Source organism: Alosa alosa, chromosome 4 (assembly GCF_017589495.1).
Source record: "Alosa alosa isolate M-15738 ecotype Scorff River chromosome 4, AALO_Geno_1.1, whole genome shotgun sequence".
NCBI classification, from domain to species: domain Eukaryota; kingdom Metazoa; phylum Chordata; class Actinopteri; order Clupeiformes; family Clupeidae; genus Alosa; species Alosa alosa.
In genome coordinates, this window is record NC_063192.1 from 31,891,362 (window position 1) to 31,909,648 (window position 18,287).

An 18,287-nucleotide genomic window follows, 5' to 3' on the forward strand; every position below is an offset into this window, starting at 1 on the left:
TATAATTCCTGTTTGAGATAAATGGATGATTTCTCTTATTTCATATCTGCGTTGACCACTTCCTATTTGTGTCCGCAGATGACCGGCCTGCTGCATCACCTTAAGTCATACCGCCGCATCTCCCCTCCCACTGACCTGGAGAGCACCTACCTGTTTGAGAACTCCTTCGAGCTCACGCCTCTGGCCAACACACGGCTTCCCTTCCACATGTTGCTTGAGACCAATCACTTCTTCTGGAAGATCATCTGTGAGTAGCAGAAATAACAACTACACTGTTGTCTTATATCATCTCACCCAGTAATCCTCTTGCTGTAGAATGATCTTTTCCCCTTAATAAAATTAACGGTAGTTGTGTGTATCAAATATGATGGATGTCTTGTCCTAATATGTCAAGCTCAACATGACCCAAGGTCAGTCAATAAGCACAGTGACCCAAATTGTCTTCCTACAGCACCAGAGCTAAGTGAAGAAACCCTCCCCACTTTGTTGCTAATATGCAAACTGATGAAGGTAACGTAAAACATATGTATTTTACATTAGGTATTTTATTACCAGAGTATTCAGAAATGTTTTAACCTTACTGTTGTGTTCGTTTCATTTCATGTTTATTAGCTTTATGTTCCCGGTCAAAAATGACTCCTGCTTTGTTGTTTATTGTAAATTCATAGTCACTTTTTTTTTATCAATAAGTTAATTTGAATATTACAAGTTCCATGAGCTATTTATGGCCTGCAGGTCACACAAATCATAGGGCTGGCATAGAAGCAAAGAGTGTGTGTGTGTGTGTGTGTGTGTGTGTGTGTGATAAGAACACATACTATCTACTATCCATCTGATCAATAAGTATGTGCCTGGACTAGTGTTGTCAACAAAATTATTGTTTTGATACCGATACGAAATCGAGAATTTCGGTTTCGACACTTTTTTTAGACTTGATTTGATTTTTGTGGGCCCCCACCACCTTGACACCATCAGTAATATTGAATGTAAATCTGTGCCACGTGTAGCTGAAATGCATTGTTTTGAAATCGAAAGTGGGATGAACGCATTCTACAGCTTTAGAATGTATCACTGCTTGAGTCTGAGCGAGCAGAAAAGTGTGTGAACCTTTTCCCACAATTATCCCACAATTAAATCGGGGAAACGACTGGTTCATGTCAGTTTTATTCCGATACAGTGCTTCACGTATCGATGTAGCCGTGTCTTACACGTTAAAAACGGAAACCGATATATAGCGGGTAATCTTTACACCCCTATAGGCTACGGGAAGCATGCTTTGCACACACTGAAATTAAATGTTTATCTTTCTTTTTTTGGCCTTTTTATACCTTTTTAATGATGGGACAGTGGAGAATGACAGGAAGTGAGCGGGAGGGAGAGTGGGGCGTGGGATCCGGAAAGGACCACGGGGCGGGAATCGAACCCGGGTCGCCGGCGTACGGTGCAGGTGCCCCAGCCAGTCGCACCACGGCTGGGACCTGAAATGCATATCTTACTGAAAATTGTCACTGTCATTCTTAAATGTATCGATACTAATAAAAATAGGTATTGTGACGTTTTTAATTTCAGGGTATTGCGATACTTTTGTAGTATCGGTACACACTAGCCTGGACTCAGTTTTGTACACTGACTATGGTCTCACCCATGGTTGGTCATTTTTGACCGTGTACACCACAGGTGTACAAAAGAAAATAAACGTTAACATTTTTAAAAAAAAAATACATTTTGTGTGTTCATATGCCCTGTGTGAACAAAGTCATGGAGCCTCATGATAGTCAGATTAAATTAAGAGTTTTTTGGGGAGAAAATAACAGAACACAACAGGAGGGTTAATGTGCCATTCCAGAAATCTCAGTCCACTGACTTCCGTCTGCCCCTCATCGCTGTGCAGGTCAGCGTGGATAAGTTGTACATGCTGGTGGTGAATCATGTCTTTGAGAAGAGGCTGAAACCGATGATCATAGAAAGGGCCAAGAGAGGGCATTGCCATACCCAGAATGATGAAACTGATGTAGTGGTGAAAGCCATCTTTGATTATACTCTCTGCATCCAAAATCTGGAGCTGGCAGCTGCCACCGTCCATAAAATTGCCCAAGAGCTCCCAGCAGGTTGGAGCACATTTTCTAGTAAAATTATTGTATGAAAAAATATCACCACTCAATTATTTATCCCATCAAAATTTGGAATGTTTTTAAACGGTATGTTTATTTGTTATTTATCTCAGGAACGGAGAAGACGGCATTTTTAAAATTCTGCTTGGAACTTGGACACAAATTGCTGAAATCACCGAGTCTTGAGGTTGGATAGTTTTCATACCCACACTCTAAACAGTTATTTGTACTTTGTACACATTTTATGGTGTTTCTTGGGTATATGTAAAATTCTGCTTTTATTTATTTATTTATTTATTTATTTATTTATTCTCTTCTGACTTAAACACTGCTGTTCCATCCATCAGGAGGAGGTGCGTGTGCGAGGAGAGACCATCATCTCAAAGATGCAGCATCAGTATCAGCGCTCGGCCATCGAGAACATGGTGATGTCCAGCCAGCTGAGCTCTCCTGAGCTACTGAAGCTCACCGGGCAGCCCGGCCGCCTCATCGTGGCCCTGTTTGAGCACAGCAGTGTGGAAGAGTGCATGAGGAACCCAGCTGGACAGAGCTGTCCTGGTGAGCAGCAGGCCCACGGGCTTCTAGCCACTGGAACGGAGACTTGCAAATTTACAGAGGTTTTGGATTATTAACAAATGCCAACTGCCTATACACATTGAGAAAAACGGAGACCAGCTGCCATTCAGTTCTAATCAGAGTTTTGGGTAGAGCAATTGATGAAGTGAAACCTGTGGTGCGACGGCAATGTAAAAAAATAGCGTAGGCTTTGGAATATGCTGTTATGTTACCAGGGTGAAGGTGACCATCACTAAACTCTATATTTTATTTTTTGAGACAGAAGTGTTGAATTGAAGGTTTTTTTTATGATTATTGCAAGAACAATGTCCTTAAATGTGATCTATCTTCGTTTGCATCTTCTCAGATATTCATGCCATTGTTAAAGAGATTGCCACCATCAGTGGAATTGATCTTCTGAAGGTCCGGAATTTTCTGCTGGAAAAATGGCTCTGTAAAATTGAATCCTCTACACAAAAGGTAAAGTTTGCATGTGACTCAGAAAGTGTAATAGTTCTACAACACAATTCCCGTAGTTATCAACCAGTGCTGTGCCCGTACAAACTATGCCCGTTCCTATTGGAAATATATTCAACATTCAAGAATCACTGAGTGTTTTTATGTGTTATTATTCCTCTTTCCAGTTTCTTTTCATCAAATATGGACGTGTGTCTTCATATACTTGGTAATAATCTTCCAGCCAGTCTAATGAAGACTTAACTTTTTCCAGGAGCACGACCACCAGGACTCTGTCACAGACATCCAGAGTGACCCAGACATGATGAGGTACTGTAATGCCAGTTATATGTACTGTAGACCACACGGAGATGATCAAAAGACGCTCTTATGTGTTAAGGGTTATGTCAAGCAGAGAAACTCTGTATTGGATGAGAGAATTGTGTGTGGCCGTGCTCTATGTTGGGTGCAATGTGCTCTTTTCATCTTGTGACACACTTGTCTGGGTCTCGGGTGAGAGATGGTGTGACAACTGAGGTAGCAACATGTATTTATTATTACATGTGGCTACCTCAAACTCAGACCTTTCAAACTTCTGTCTGCTACATTGATAACAAACTATCCACTAGCTCTGGAAGTACACACAGAACAATTTATGTTTCTGTGTATGATAGACACTTGAAAAGGTGGTTGAAAGAAGCTATCAAAATGGTTTAAAATGTGATTAAACAGGGCGTTTTAATAGATATGTATAGTTAGCTACAGAGCCAGCACGGCCTCCTACACTGTAGCATTTTGAGGGAAGAGTGGCTTTTGGTTAAGTGTAATGAAAAACATTTTGAAGGAAGAGTGCTGTTTCTTTTGCTGTCCTAATAGCAGGATGACAGCCTGGATGCTTTTATACCTTTTGCTGCAGCCTCTCAGCTGTCAATCTTCCGTGCAAAAGTACAAATTAAATTTTTCAGTGTCTCCACATATCCTTTAAATGTCTTAAAATGTCTATTTTTTTTCTCTCTATCCAATAACAACAACCATTTCCACAATTACTTGTGAATATTTCTGCTCTGGTAAAGCCTTCAGGCCTAACTCAGTCATCGGACTTGATTCAGCAGCATTTCTTTGATAATTAGGCTACGTTGAAGGAAGAAGTATTGTGGGTTTAGAGGTAGTAATTACAATTTTGTACTTTATTGTACTTGAAAAATGTCACAGATACAGAGATGTTCTGGTGTACAGCATTACATCTAATTACAACTTCTCTAATGTAATGAACAGCATAAGCACTAATTGAATCACGTCTACGCTGTTCTCATCACATCATTTCGCCCTTCGATCCCATCCTTGTGCTTCTGCGGTCTCTTAGAGTGGTCTATCTGCTGCGCATGTACCCCATGGACATGGGTGCTCGACTGCTGTGCCCCGTCCTGACCGCTGAGTCCTGGGTATGTCTACACGCACTCACTGCTTCAAATAAGTGGTAACGACCTCTGATACAGTACGTAGTCACATGACATGTTTGTGTGTGACGAGTGTGTTGCTCTACCGTTGCAGCCTCTAGGGGGCGCGGGGTCACGCCTGACCTTCGAGCATCGGAGTCGCGCCCTGTATTGCCTCAGTCACATCGCTGATGGGGCCACACTCGAAAGCCTCCTGCAGATCCCCAAAAACAAAGTCAAGTAAGTCTTACGTCTGTCAACACAAAATAAGTAATACTTATGTTACAGCTCTGTGGTCTCATCCATGGGCATTATGGGATAGCCGTGGCCTACTGGTTAGGGCTTCGGGCTTGTGACCGAAGGTTTGCCGGTTCGATCCCCGACCCAGTAGGAAAAATGTGGGCGGGGGAAGTGGTTGAGTACTGCTCTCCCATGCCCACATCCACGGCTGAAGTGCCTTTTAGCAAGGCACCTAACCCCTCACTGCTCCCCGAGCACCACTGTAGCAGGCAGCTCATTGCTCCGGGTTAGTGTGTGCTTCACCTCACTGTGTGTACACGGTGTGCTGTGTGTGTTTCACTAATTCACGGATTGGGATAAAGGCAGAGACCAAATTTCCCTCACGGTATTAACCCATTCGCGCTGGATGCTGCATGACGCAACATTCTATCTCCCGCCTGATGCTGCATAGCGCAACATTGACTCTCCCGCTGGATGCTGCATGCTTTTTATTTCATGTTTCTAGGTGCTACAGAGGCTTAGATATAAAATTTTGGTAGACGTTGTCAATTTTTAGTATGTTTTCAGAAAACCCTCAGGAAATAAGGTTATTTAGTCTAGAATGCCATAGGATTCTATAGGCGTTTTTAGCAGGCATTTTAGGAGTAAATGGGTTAAAAGAGTGTGTGTGTATGTATATATATATATATATATATATATATATATATATATATATATATATATATTTATATATATATATATATATATATATATATACTTATAAGTGTGTATATATACTATATATATACTTATACTAACCCTAGCTTTTTCCTTGGATGTACGGTCATATCTTCTTCTGGCTGAAGTTTCCCTTGAAGACACTGTGCCGTGTTGTTCTTAATGCAGTGGTGTTATTTGGTTGCTCGGCAGGCAGTACACCCAGTGCTATGTTTACCTCTCTCAACTGGAGAAGCTGAATATCCCCTACACCCTGGAGCTGTTCCTCAAAAAACCCAAGGAGGGCATGATCAAAGGCTTGTGGAAGAATCACTGTCATGAGCCTAAGGTCTTTTTTTTTCTCTCTCTCTCTCTCTCTCTCTCTCTCTCTCTTCCAGAAGTAGTGGTGTTGCATGAAGCCCAGGGTATCTCTGAGTGGGTCTCAAACTTTTTGAGTCATGACCTCCAAATGGCTTTTTTCTAGGTCATGGTGGCCCTTGAGAAAGCCAGTTTGGTCTGATTCTGTAGGCAGTCTTTCTATGCATCTGGACATTGTACAGTCAATTACTAATTGTCACAACATGACACATTGAATCTAATTAGGTACTTGGTTGAGTAATGCTTTACTATCCTGCCAAATCGAATAGTTGCTTTTGGAAGAACCGTCTGCATTGAGCTTGTTATTGAGCTTGAATCAATACCTGCTCCAAAAACCTGAAACCTGAAAGTGTTGACAGTGTAGCAATGAATAATGAGGAGTTACATTTATATTCACATTTGTATGGCACCTGTCACAAACCCAAGGTAATTTTGCAAAGAAGACTGTAGATGAGAAAGTGTTTAAAAAAAAACCCTCTTCACATCAGATTGGAAAGCAGAGAAGGTGTAAGCAATGTCATTTTTACACAAAAAAGACAAAGTGCACATGTGATGTAATGATTAGTGTGTCAGTTATTCAGTATGTAATTAAAGCAGCTGCATACTATCTGTTGTCCATATTTCTGGGTGGAAATGTGTATGCTAAGTGACACTGGTCCTCTATATCTAGGCTGTCCGTCTGGTGGCTGATCTTTCTCTCGAGTACCAAATGTATGACCCTCAGCTGTGGAACGGCATCCTGCAGAAACTGGTGATGTTTAACATGGTGAGTTACGATCTAATGCTCCCTCTAACAACTGGCCCGACAGATGTGTGAATGTGTGTGATTGTGAAGTTTTTGTTCACAGAACAGTCTAAATATATGCAATATGTTTAGAATTTTGTCTAATTTAGAATTTTGAGAACTGTTTTCTCACCCAATAGACCAGCTACTTACAGAAACTATTGGAGACTATTGGAACTATCCCTTGTCTTTGGGAGGTAAGACGTGTCATCTCCTGTTGACATTTATCAAGAATTCGACCACTCTCACACTCATAGCCATAGTGATAACTGCTCTGACACATGCTTGTGTGTGCAGGTTCCCAGTCTGCTGAGGACATGGAGGAATGTTATTCTCACCCCTTTCATGAACGGTACTTGATGGCTTTCAGTGCATGTCAAAGCTCCCAATGGGTCATATAGCTATTTGAAGGACAGGACTAATCAGGCATACTGCAACTACATGTACAGTACTTTTACCACCGCTTGTAGTGTGAAGTGTTTCCTGCTCACTCTCTTCTAGCCTCAGTGCCCTTGAACCCCGAGCAGCAGGCCACCTTCTACAAGACATTCCTGCTCATCCTCAAGTGAGTGTGGACTGGCCAGAGCTAGTATGGTTGTGGAGGTGTTGTGGCACCACGGGCACCACATTCAGTCTTGTTCAGACACACAAATTGTATAAATGGAAATGATTCATTTTATACTGTATGAATGTGTTTTTGATTTAGGCTACAGTATTCTAGTTCAGTGTCTCTCATTTCATGCAGCCAGATTTCTTGTAAAATAACTACACTAGTTCAACTTTGTCTTCAACTTTCTTTTCTGTACGTTTCCTCAAAGGTGCCCGTTTCTGTTGAACCTTGATCTGATTGGTGTTGCCAAGCGCTTTGCTCAGTGCAGTATGCCAGCCTACTCATTGGGCACTCTCCTGCTCATCCCATGTGCCAAGAAGAGAGAGCAGCAGATTCAGGTGCGCAGCACAGTGCCAAACAACCACACTACACAGAAATCACACTGCAATACTTTGTGCACATCATGATGGATGCGAAGGGACAAAACATGTTGACAGGTTAAAATAAACAATACAAATATTTAGATACAAACTTTAGATACAAAGTTGATTGACACTTGTCAACGATTGTAAATGGCAAATGATAAAGTACTTTTACTGTTGTGCACTAATCAGGCAAACTTTAAGCATGATATAAGATAAAACAATAATTGTGCGAGAACTTTTCTTTGCCATATTGTTGGGGTGGCTGTAAAGAGTGGTCTTCTGTTGTTTTCTATTGCAGGGTTTCATGGTGTCTTGTGATCCAGTTCTGATCTTGGATCAGGTGAAGACACACATGTGCACTGGAGAGTTGGCTGGAGTCCCCTCCCTGGTGAGTATAAAGCCATTTCCTACTCCTAATAAGGATGTTTTTGTGTAGGTATAAGGACCGGATTTCAGATCAGTTGAAATTAAATTTTAACATTTGTTTATATTTTTCCTGTGTGCAGGTTATGGGTACCGTGTTCACACACTTGTGCCAAAAACAGCAGTATGACAAATTGATCAAGACTGAGCATTTTAATGACTTCAAGCAACACTTAATCACAAAATGCCCTCCTAACCAGGTCAAGGACTTGGTTGACTACCTTGTCAGCTGTAAGAGGTGAGTGTTTAAGCTCTGACCTCTGTGTTTTTTAATACATGTAATATTTTATAACATCTCTGACCACTGTGTTTTTTAATACATGCAATATTTCATAACATCTCTGACCACTGTGTTTTTGTAATACATGTAATAATTTAGATAAACACTCCGACTAAACCTATATGACAGTTACGAGAGATTAATAATTGCACTGTGTAGAGGATTACCCTCATTCATGTGATGGGCGCCACCTTGAGGATACATGAAGTTGTGACTGGTAATCAGGCTTTGGCCCTAGCATAGCAACGGTCATAGTGAATGAAAAGTAAAGCTAGACTGTTGTTTTTTTTGTAGGAAACAGGATGCCATCAGCCTAGCTAAGGTTTATCTGAAGTCCATGGAGCACAAAGTTGGGAAACAAGTGTCACAACCTGATCCTGTCAAGGTAAGCTGTTTATAGTCCAGTGGACAGAAAGGTGAACCCGGAAATGTTGAGTACACCAAAGTTTTATGATGGAAATATATAGTATGGGTTCCCAGCATGCAGAAACTGCCGGATGCTAATTTGCATATGTTGGGCAATTTGTGTAATTGAGCTAATTAGCATAAATTAGCATAATCACCTATATTGATCATATTATACGAGCTGCTTGGCCAAAATGTACCATGTTAGTATGTTTTTAGGGGTTACTGGAGATGCTGAGTCCATATCTGACATTTTCAAAATCACTATTTAAACTTGGTTTGGTCACGTTTTTACTCTCATTAAGCTGATTTTGCTGAGTTTTTGGGGGCGATTTAGACGATTTTTGGAGGATAAAAATATTCAGTGTTTAGGAATAATTTGGATCCTCAAGTTATTTCTGAATTCCACAATCATTTTGGAAATAGCTATTCACTGGCCACAATTGAGTAACAAAGGGAAGAACTAGCCTCTACTATACTCCTCACTATCCTCATCCGTTGTCCTGTCGCCATCTTCTCCAGACTCTTCATCCCTGTCCTTCTGCTGTTTTTGCTGTGTAAATATATTGCCACATGTAACATCACTGCCTTTGCAGAAACAATAATTAGTACAGGCCAGGCCTACAGCTGCACTTTCCAGATACATGTATACACAGTTTTAACCCAGCTTTGCAGTTACAGCTGATAACATCTAACAAATCAGGAGGAGCAACAGGACTTGAATCGATGGTGGGCAAGTTCCTCTCCTTTCTTCATACCTGTCTTCTAACTCCCTCCAAACGCGGTTATATCCACAGCCAGTGGATCAGGACGGTCTGTAGATGGGCACGTTTTCCATGGAGGAGCAAGTTGCGTTCTGTAGGAGACCGTGTCTTCAGTGCTGGAGGAGCCGGGAGTGGGAGACCTCACCGCCAGGGATGAATTACTGCACAGGCCTACCGGGCCCGGCCCAGGGGCCCAAGGGGTCAGGGGGCCCTGAAGCCCAAGCCTTTGCATGAAATCATTGCCTCAATATCAACACATCAGGATGTGTATGAATCTGATTGAATTTAGTATTGGCCATCACCAAAATGCACCAGAATACAGGAAATCACATCAAAGAAATTAAAACATTTCTGAGGAAGGACCTCCAAACCCCCCTTCCACATATGCGACAATTAATGGGGGGCCCCTTAATACATCTGGGCCCAGGGGCCCAAAGTTCAAAATCCGGCCCATGCTCACCGCTAGGTGGAGGCCCAAGCAAAAGGATCGAAGAGCCCCTTGTAAGGGGTACTAAAAAAGCTTACAGAGGCCTTCAGTAGAAGCCGCAGGAGGAGACCAGCCGTCGCCTGGGCCTGGCTACGGGAGGAGTGCTTGCCTGAAGAGGGTCTCGATGCAGTGGCCACAGCGGAGAAGGACTTCACGTGACTGGGAGAGCGGTCTGAGGAAGCGGCCTTGGAAAATAAGGTAGTGACGCTGGCCTGGGCGCTGACTTCACCGAGAGAAGACCTTGAGCCCCTCGGACAGCTTTAGGCTGGAGTTGGTGGTGGCCCTGGCTGCAGAGCAGAGGTGGAGCGGCAAGGAGGTGGTGCCTTGAGGACGGACGGTTGGCGGAGCCTGTTCGAGTTGGCCTGTTCGCCGGTGCTCTTTAGAAAAATAAGGGGGAAAAATGTTTGTTGTGTGAAATCCGATGGCACGAGCCAGAGAGAAGGTCTAGGCCTTGGCGCGATCGTGGCGGTGTAGAGTGGCCGGAACAGCGGAGGACAGCTCTGCGACAAGGCAGCAGAGGAGGGACGCCAACGTCGGTAGCTGTAGCTGTAGCTGTGTGCAGCGTGGTCCGGCTGCGATGGAACTGGAGTCTGCTGCCCCGACTGGCGATACGACGGAGTGGAGCATCGGAGGTGCAGTGCCAGTTACGGTGCTCAGCGCCGGGGAGTCTGTGGCAGTGGAGGCTAGGCCCCGCCAGGTGTTGGAGGAATGTTGCAGTGGTACACACTGCGAAAGTGCGACCTGAGGGCGTTCTCTGAAGGGAGCTGGGGACGAGAGGCGACAGACCAGGTGACTGCTAGCACGCCCCGCATTGGGCCGCTGGTGGTTGTGGTTCCCCAGGGTGAGTAGGGCTCTTGCGGTGTGTGCACCCCACCTGCTGTGTGGCAGTGCCAGAGACTAATTGCTGGACTGAATGTGGGAACGCCCGCGCCGAGGACGGCAATGGCTTGTTGGGGGAGCTGTGCAACACCAGCGTGCTGGACTGTGCTTGAGATTCCCAGGATGTTTCGCCCTGGGGATTCTGGGAGAACTGAATGATCATCTCAATACCAATGTTTCCCAAAAGGCTTGTCCCAAGGAGAACAGTATTACCTTAAACACACATTGTAATCCTCTGGTATTCTAAGGTAGGCTATTGAAATGTCTAGCCCCCATCCAAAAAAAGAAAAATCGAGGTTTGTGTCAAACCGTGGGTCAAAAATCGTGATACGAATCGAATTGTTAGGTTGGTGTATCGTTACAGCCCTACTGAATATCGCTACAGCCCTATCCTCCAAAAATCTGTCTAAATTGGACCAAAAAAACTCAGCAAAATCAGCTTAATGAGAGTAAAATGTGACCAAACCAAGTTTAAATAGTGATTTTGAATCTTGAAAATGTCAGATATGGACTCCGCATCTCCAGTGACCCCTAAAAACATACTAACATTGTCCATTTTGGCCAAGCAGCTCTTATAATATGATCAATATAGGCTATTATGCTAATTTATGCTAATTAGCTCAATTACACAAATTGCCCAACATATGCAAATTAGCATCCTGCAGTTTCTGCGTGCTGGGAACCCATACTATATATTTCCATCATAAAACTTTGGTGTACTCAACATTTCCGGATCCACAATGGGGCTCTATGGGCTGTCCACCGGACTATTATGTTGGTAATTTGTTGTAAGATTTATAACACAAGCCACAACACAACTCCCACATTTTCTGAGTTCAATTATTTTTATTATTTACCAGTGTTGGGTAGCCACAATATCCACATTCAAGATGTAACGAGTCTCATATGACAAACAAATGGCAGTTCATTATTGGCCATCTAATTCTCTATATCACTTTCTCGGTACCTGGGATGCATTAAAGGAGTCATGCCATACACTTTTCAATTATTTTATAACTTCCCCTGACAAAGTAAAGTCTGAAAGGGCCTCTAGAAAGAGGGAAAAACGGTTTGCGGTTTTGCTTTTTATATTTGAATTTGCTTTTATAATTGGCTTGGCTCTGATTGGCCAATATCTTTAGGCATCTTCCAGTTGTGTCGCTAGACTGCTGATTGCTATGGCTCCATCTTATTGATTCAGATTGCTATGGGCGGTTCAATGTTACAAGGGGACAGAGCAAAATGGATGAGAGCAATTCTATTTTATTTATTTATTTATTTATTTAAGGTTTATTTAGACATGGACAATGCACATTAATGAACATAAAAATGTAAATGCGCCAGAGTTAGCCAACATGACTATTTTGCATCTGTTGTCCATGTGCCGATGTTAACAGGCCAGATGTGCCTAAAAGAAACTCTACACACATCGTTGCAGACCTAAATAAAATAGCACTTTACACAAAAGACGTACTATTAAAAATAATATAAACAAATGAAAATAAGCTTAACCTACCATAATACAATGAAGGAAAGGAAAGAAAAGAAGTGCTTTTCTAATTGGCCCATGCTCTGACTTTTTTTTCTATGGCCATTACAGGCATGGAAGGGAACAGTGAACTTTGAAAAGCTCAGTACTTCCCTTGTCACCCCTAGTCACATTGACCTCTTATCTCAATAAGGAAGCTCAGTACTTCCCCTAGTCACATTGACCTCTTATCTCAATAAGGAAGCTCAGTACTTCCCCTAGTCACAACGACCTCTTATCTCAATAAGGAAGCTCAGTACTTCCCCTAGTCACAACGACCTCTTATCTCAATAAGGAAGCTCAGTACTTCCCCTAGTCACATTGACCTCTTATCTCAATAAGGAAGCTCAGTACTTCCCCTAGTCACATTGACCTCTTATCTCAATAAGGAAGCTCAGTACTTCCCCTAGTCACAACGACCTCTTATCTCAATAAGGGAAAGTCACAACGACCTTTATCTCTGCAGTCATAGTCACAACGACCTCTTATCTTTGGTTCCCTGCAAAAAACTCCTCTTCAGCTCGTTGTTCTGGTATATAGGCATGTAAACATACAGAATCCTCTGAAAGTCAATGCTCCCTCCCCCTTTAGGAGTACATGGAGAGGACTGTGGACTCACTGGGAGGACAGAAAGACATGTAAACATTATATTATATTTCTTCTCTATTATATTATCTTTGTCATTTGCACTTTTGTCATATTAAAGCTATTTACCCAGCTATTTTGCAAAATTCCTTTCCAGTAGTGGAAATGAAAGTTTCCGGTTTAGTTAATGGCAACCGTTTCTAGAAAGGTCTTTGAAGGTAGCCAGAGGGAGCTTCCCAAACAGTACGGTAGTTGTTGTTGTAAACTAATATATTTTCATAACTGCCAGTTTATAAATAACAGGGTTCCCACGGGTCATGGAATTTCTGGAATATCATGGAATTTTGGAAAGTCTATTCCAGACATGGAAAGTCAGGGAATTTTATCATTTTGGGGGCAAAGTCATGGAATATCAGGGAATTTTGTTGTAGCAGCCAATTGACTTGCCAAAATACAATACTACAAATATTTCCACACTGGAACTGGTGTATATCTGGTTATTAGCTTTACTGCTTGCTTGAGTAGCCAAACTTCAATTGTTTTTTCAATTGTTTTTTCATTGTTTATTCAATGCCCATTTATTCATCTCCCGCTCTAAAAAAGTAAAAGATTCTTGAACGCTACACGGCTGCTCTGAAATCATTGGTCGGTATATTTATAGTAAGTCAGTTAGAGTGGGAACCCTCAAATAAGCACAGTAGAATAGTCAGGATATGTTAATACTGTAAGTAGGCATGGAAAGATGGTCTAAAATTCAACATCACAGTTGTTGAGGCATTGTGTGTTTTAGGCTTATAGCTGGCTTCTGATTTTACTTGCTGTAACTTCATTAAACCTTTACTTGCTGTAGCTTTAAACTTTCAAACCTGGGTGTTTAAGAAACCTGGGTATTTTGCACTGTACCACACCAGGTCTATACTGTTCACTTAAATGTTTATAGTACTTACAAAATAAAGACTAAGCTGTTAAACCTTAAAAGTTATTTAGCATAGTATTTCTAAGCGAGGATTTCTCACATAAAAACAAATTAAAGGAATGATACAAATGTAACCTGAAATATTTATTTAAATTCATAAATATAGGTGTAAGTGTAAGCAGAATACCTTCAGATGCAATTACATCATCACTTCTTTGGCTGTATCTTTTGCTGCAGATCGCTGTAGAATAATTTTTATTTTTTTGATCTAGTCATATCTTCAAATGCAATAAATCCAGTAGTGCAGTAAATAGTCCATTTATTTCAGTCCTCTGGTCCTGCTGGAGTGTTTTTCTTCTTCTCTGCATGAGGTTGGTCACCATCTCATTGAGGGTCTTTTGAAAAGGGGGACTAGAGAAATAGTAGAGTACAGGATCCAGCATACTGTTGAGATAAGTCAAGCTAATGGTGATATAAAAGGCCATCTCAAGAGACTCGATGCCCTCATAGTCAGCAGGCTGTGCATTTCTCAGCCAGATCAGGACCCGTGTGATGTTGCAGGGCAAAAAGCAAATGGTGAACATTACCATGACCAGAGTGAGACTCCGCATGATGCGCCTTATCCTCGTGTTTCGGTCCATACGTCTCCTGCGCAGCTGGCCATAGGTGTGAGTTGTGCAGAAAATGATGACGCTCAGCGAGATGAGAAATATCACAAAGAAAACCACGTTGTGGTACTTGTTCTCATTGCCGAAGCTTTCACACTTTGTCGTGACATTTGTGTGAGTGAGTTTGGACTCGGTGAGGATCGAGATGTTGAGTGCGATGGTGATGATCCAGAGAAGCACCGCCACGCACGCCGCCTTCGCCAGCGTCATGGAGTTGAGCGAGTGGTGAGGGTGCACCACCCGCACGTAGCGGTCCACAGCGATGACCGTGAGGAAGATGATGCTGCTGCCGCGGTTCATGGCCAGCATGAAGAGCGAGACGCGGCAGAGAGGATCCCCAAACTTCCAGTCTATGCCAGAGAGGTAGTAGCTGGCGCGCATGGGTAGGGCCATGTTGAGCAGGAAGTCGGCCAGGGCCAGGTTGAAGAGGAATACCGTGCTGCTCCGCCAGGGCCTGATGTGGTAGAAGATCCAGAGGGCCAAGCCATTGCCCACGACGCCAAACACAAACTCCAAAATGAGAAACGGAGGTAGAACTTGCACTAGAACCTGTTCTCTATTAACATATGCACACATTCTTTTCACATATAAAAGTGCCTAGAACACTACAGCAATCTGGTAAAAATGATGCTCAACTCATTTCAAGTGGTTCCATTTTTAAAAGGCATGTTGTAATATCCGTAGCTTGTGGAGATATGTTGTCATATTCCTCTTCATCAAGAAAGGTGCAGGGAAATGGTCTAGCAGCAACAGCTCAGTGGAATTCTCTGATGAGTCATGCTCAATTTGAGTTTGTGCACAAAACAAATAACAGACTCATGAACTGTACACAAGCAACTGTCATTTGGTGCCCCCAGGCTGTTTTTAAACTTTTGTCCCCGTTAGGTTTCCCTATTTTTTTTTTTATTTATTTATTTTTCATTGTAGATATTTGAGTAAAATGACAAGATAAGAGATATTTATATTGGGGAACTATTTTTAAATCAAATCCATTTTATAAATAGCATTTATTCAACCATGAGACAACCATTTGAAAATATGGTTGTATTTGTATCTATTATGTAATATTGATCATGACACTGTGTATACCTACATTCAAAAGCCTTCAAAACCTTTCAAAAGTGGCCCCTCCTTGTCTTCCTATAGCCTTATACTGTTCTTCCCTTCTCAGGCTGACAGCTCTGTTTACAGTTCTTGATGTTGCAGGCCATTATCCCTGGACCACGTGTCTGCACCTCCACCACCATTTACTGTAAATCCATCCTAGAACTTGTCTAACAAGGATTCTTGTACCCAGGTACAACATTATCCTCATCAAAATACTGTATTTCTTAGGGATGCACGATATCATTAGCCCTCGGCACTATAATCAGCACAACCTTTTACGGTCTCAGAGGAAGCATCATACAAATATCTGTTCAAATAGGATGAGGCCTATTTTATTTTAAAATGTCATGTCAAATTGCACATTTTACATCCACACCATGTTGCAATGATTTCCTTAAAGGCACCCTTAACAGTTTTTTTACCTTAACATATGACGTTTCCAACCTCATAACCTGGACGAACGGCACTTCTGCCATTGTCTGAGCAGCCCTTTGTAGCCGATTACCGAAATAGCCAGTTTCTAGTTTCTTTGTAGCCGATTACCGGAATAGCCAGTTTCTAGTTTCTTTGTAGCCGATTACCGAAATAGCCAGTTTCTAGTTTCGGGTAGAAAACTGCCCCCCGTTCCCGTCCCCTCCCCCTCATGATGTATAGCAGAATCAGATTGAAAATATCCACTAAAATAAAAGGACTACACATGGGAGTTTCAGCAGAATGCCATGTCCATGCAAATGAGGTTGTACAAGATGATGATGACAAGAGTCTGGTATTTTTGGGAGGTTTGCAGTCAGGACCTGGGGACATGTTATATTTATACAGTGTTCATCAAATTTATGGAATTGTTGAGACATATTTTAACCACAAATTATTCTTCAGATATGAACACACAACATGTAAATACCCAACCTCACAACACAAAATGTTCAAAATGGCTCAACAGGTACGAGTCACAGTTAGATGAACACCCATTTAGCCTCAGATTGTTCCTTACTGCATAAATTCTCCTTATAACAGAGATATGGTGGTTATATCTACAGTAGTACATAGTTTGCATTCTATAAACAGGGTTTGCATAGGCTATGAGATGTGAAATACATGCAGATTACCATGCATAAATACTCAATTCAATTTTCTACAATAATGCTTGTTTTATTTCAAGACATTTGCACCAAAAGCATATTTTTTTTTTTATTAATGCTTCTTTTGTCTTGTTTGTCACTCTTTACCATTTGACTGTGTCACTTGAATGTTGTTTACCCATCTGAAACAAGACCAAGCACTTTTTAAAATGAGACCCACACACCATGTAATCTTGCAAAATAACTCCCAGACACCCACTGCTACTGAGTGACAAATGAAAATAGACTCTGTGGTTGCAGATGCTGATCTGTGTGCAAGACTAAATGCATCCTGCTGTTGTTGAAATGAAGGACCCTCTGAAGCCAGATAGAAAGTATGCATTGATTTGCCCCTGACAATGTTTGCTGAGGCTGGAAACACTGCCTCCTTTTAACACTGGATGTTTTTACCCGTTTTCTACAATAAAAACAATAATGACATCATTGAAAAAGCTTTCTTGAATCCAGGTATAATCAGGCAGTATATGATGGAGCTGGTTTTAACATACAAAGTAAATTTACTTTATAACTGTATAATTTGTGCATTGAACATATTGGTTTGGGTATTTTCATTGGACTGTTCCTATAGGTTTCCTTTGGGGTTTATTCTCTCTTATTGTGATCTGCCACATCGAGTAGGAAGGAATATTTCCAGAATCTGTTTTTGATTCGCCATTTTGTCAGACGTTTGGAACAGACAGAACAGACCACGACCAGGATGTCCAGTATACAGTCCAGCAACGGTGTGTTGTTACAGCACCCATGTGCAGTATACAGTCCAACGACAGTTGTTATAGCACCGATGTACATACAGTCCAACAACAGTGTGTTGTTGCAGCACCCATGTGCAGTATACAGTCCAGTGACAGTGTGTTATAGCACCGATGTGTACTATACAGTCCAGTGACAGTGTGTTATAGCACCAATTTGTAGTTCCCTTGTTGTTAGGAAAAGATTTTAAAGGCACATACAGGGTCATCTTTATTATGCTCTGCTAGTGTCTGCTTGTTTGAATATGTAGGCTATGCTGCATCACTAATATTTCCCCATACATTTTCCACATCATCAATACTGGTCCAATGTTTCACAACCCATAACTGTAAAACAGTTAGAACACAGTTCAAGTCTTTTTTTTTTTTTTTTTTTTTTTTTTTTTTACGAAACAATAAAATGTGTCTTTCAGGCCTCTGTCTTTTAGTGTGGCTATTTGAACATCTTCTATAACGGTGACACAATATGTTTGGACCATAGAGTTGCATATGCTGATTTGCTCTTATGAGGAAAAAGTAGCAGTGGTCAGATCAGAGATGTTCACATCACATTTACGATTTTGTAATGGCACTCAAATAATGAAGTGTAAAACATTTCCAACTTTTAGATTTTCCTTGTTGATTGACAAACTCTATAACCACACAGTAGAGTTCAACTCTTAAGGTAAACAGTATTGGCAATTCCTTACTGTTTTCTCGGTTTTTGCTTCTTTTTCGCTGGCTCTG

The 18,287-nt window shown here is 41.7% G+C and overlaps 2 protein-coding genes across 2 annotated transcripts in view; one reads left to right on the forward strand and one right to left on the reverse strand.

Moving 5' to 3' along the window:
• The window catches only part of kntc1 (kinetochore associated 1), a 33,862-nt gene extending 20,376 nt beyond the window's left edge, over positions 1-13,486 (forward strand). The window contains exons 43-61 of the mRNA XM_048242000.1: positions 79-247; positions 452-510; positions 1,892-2,108; positions 2,225-2,298; positions 2,459-2,669; positions 3,034-3,146; positions 3,397-3,452; positions 4,486-4,564; positions 4,674-4,798; positions 5,708-5,843; positions 6,543-6,638; positions 6,797-6,853; positions 6,954-7,008; positions 7,158-7,221; positions 7,475-7,604; positions 7,930-8,019; positions 8,138-8,292; positions 8,629-8,719; positions 12,989-13,486. Of these exons, the coding sequence (XP_048097957.1) occupies positions 79-247; positions 452-510; positions 1,892-2,108; positions 2,225-2,298; positions 2,459-2,669; positions 3,034-3,146; positions 3,397-3,452; positions 4,486-4,564; positions 4,674-4,798; positions 5,708-5,843; positions 6,543-6,638; positions 6,797-6,853; positions 6,954-7,008; positions 7,158-7,221; positions 7,475-7,604; positions 7,930-8,019; positions 8,138-8,292; positions 8,629-8,719; positions 12,989-13,039 (2,028 nt within the window). The 3' untranslated portion in view covers positions 13,040-13,486. The remainder of the gene's footprint in view (positions 1-78; positions 248-451; positions 511-1,891; positions 2,109-2,224; positions 2,299-2,458; positions 2,670-3,033; positions 3,147-3,396; positions 3,453-4,485; positions 4,565-4,673; positions 4,799-5,707; positions 5,844-6,542; positions 6,639-6,796; positions 6,854-6,953; positions 7,009-7,157; positions 7,222-7,474; positions 7,605-7,929; positions 8,020-8,137; positions 8,293-8,628; positions 8,720-12,988) is intronic.
• A 684-nt stretch (positions 13,487-14,170) lies between these two features.
• LOC125293340 (hydroxycarboxylic acid receptor 3-like) lies at positions 14,171-15,142 on the reverse strand. Its single transcript, XM_048241209.1, has one exon. It carries the CDS (start codon positions 15,140-15,142, stop codon positions 14,171-14,173), a length of 972 nt encoding a protein of 323 aa, XP_048097166.1.
• Positions 15,143-18,287: the final 3,145 nt, after the last annotated feature.

Coding starts and splice junctions, on each gene's coding strand:
- LOC125293340 (XM_048241209.1), bottom strand. CDS start 15,142: ATGTGTGCATATGTTAATAGAGAACAGGTTCTAGTGCAAGTTCTACCT.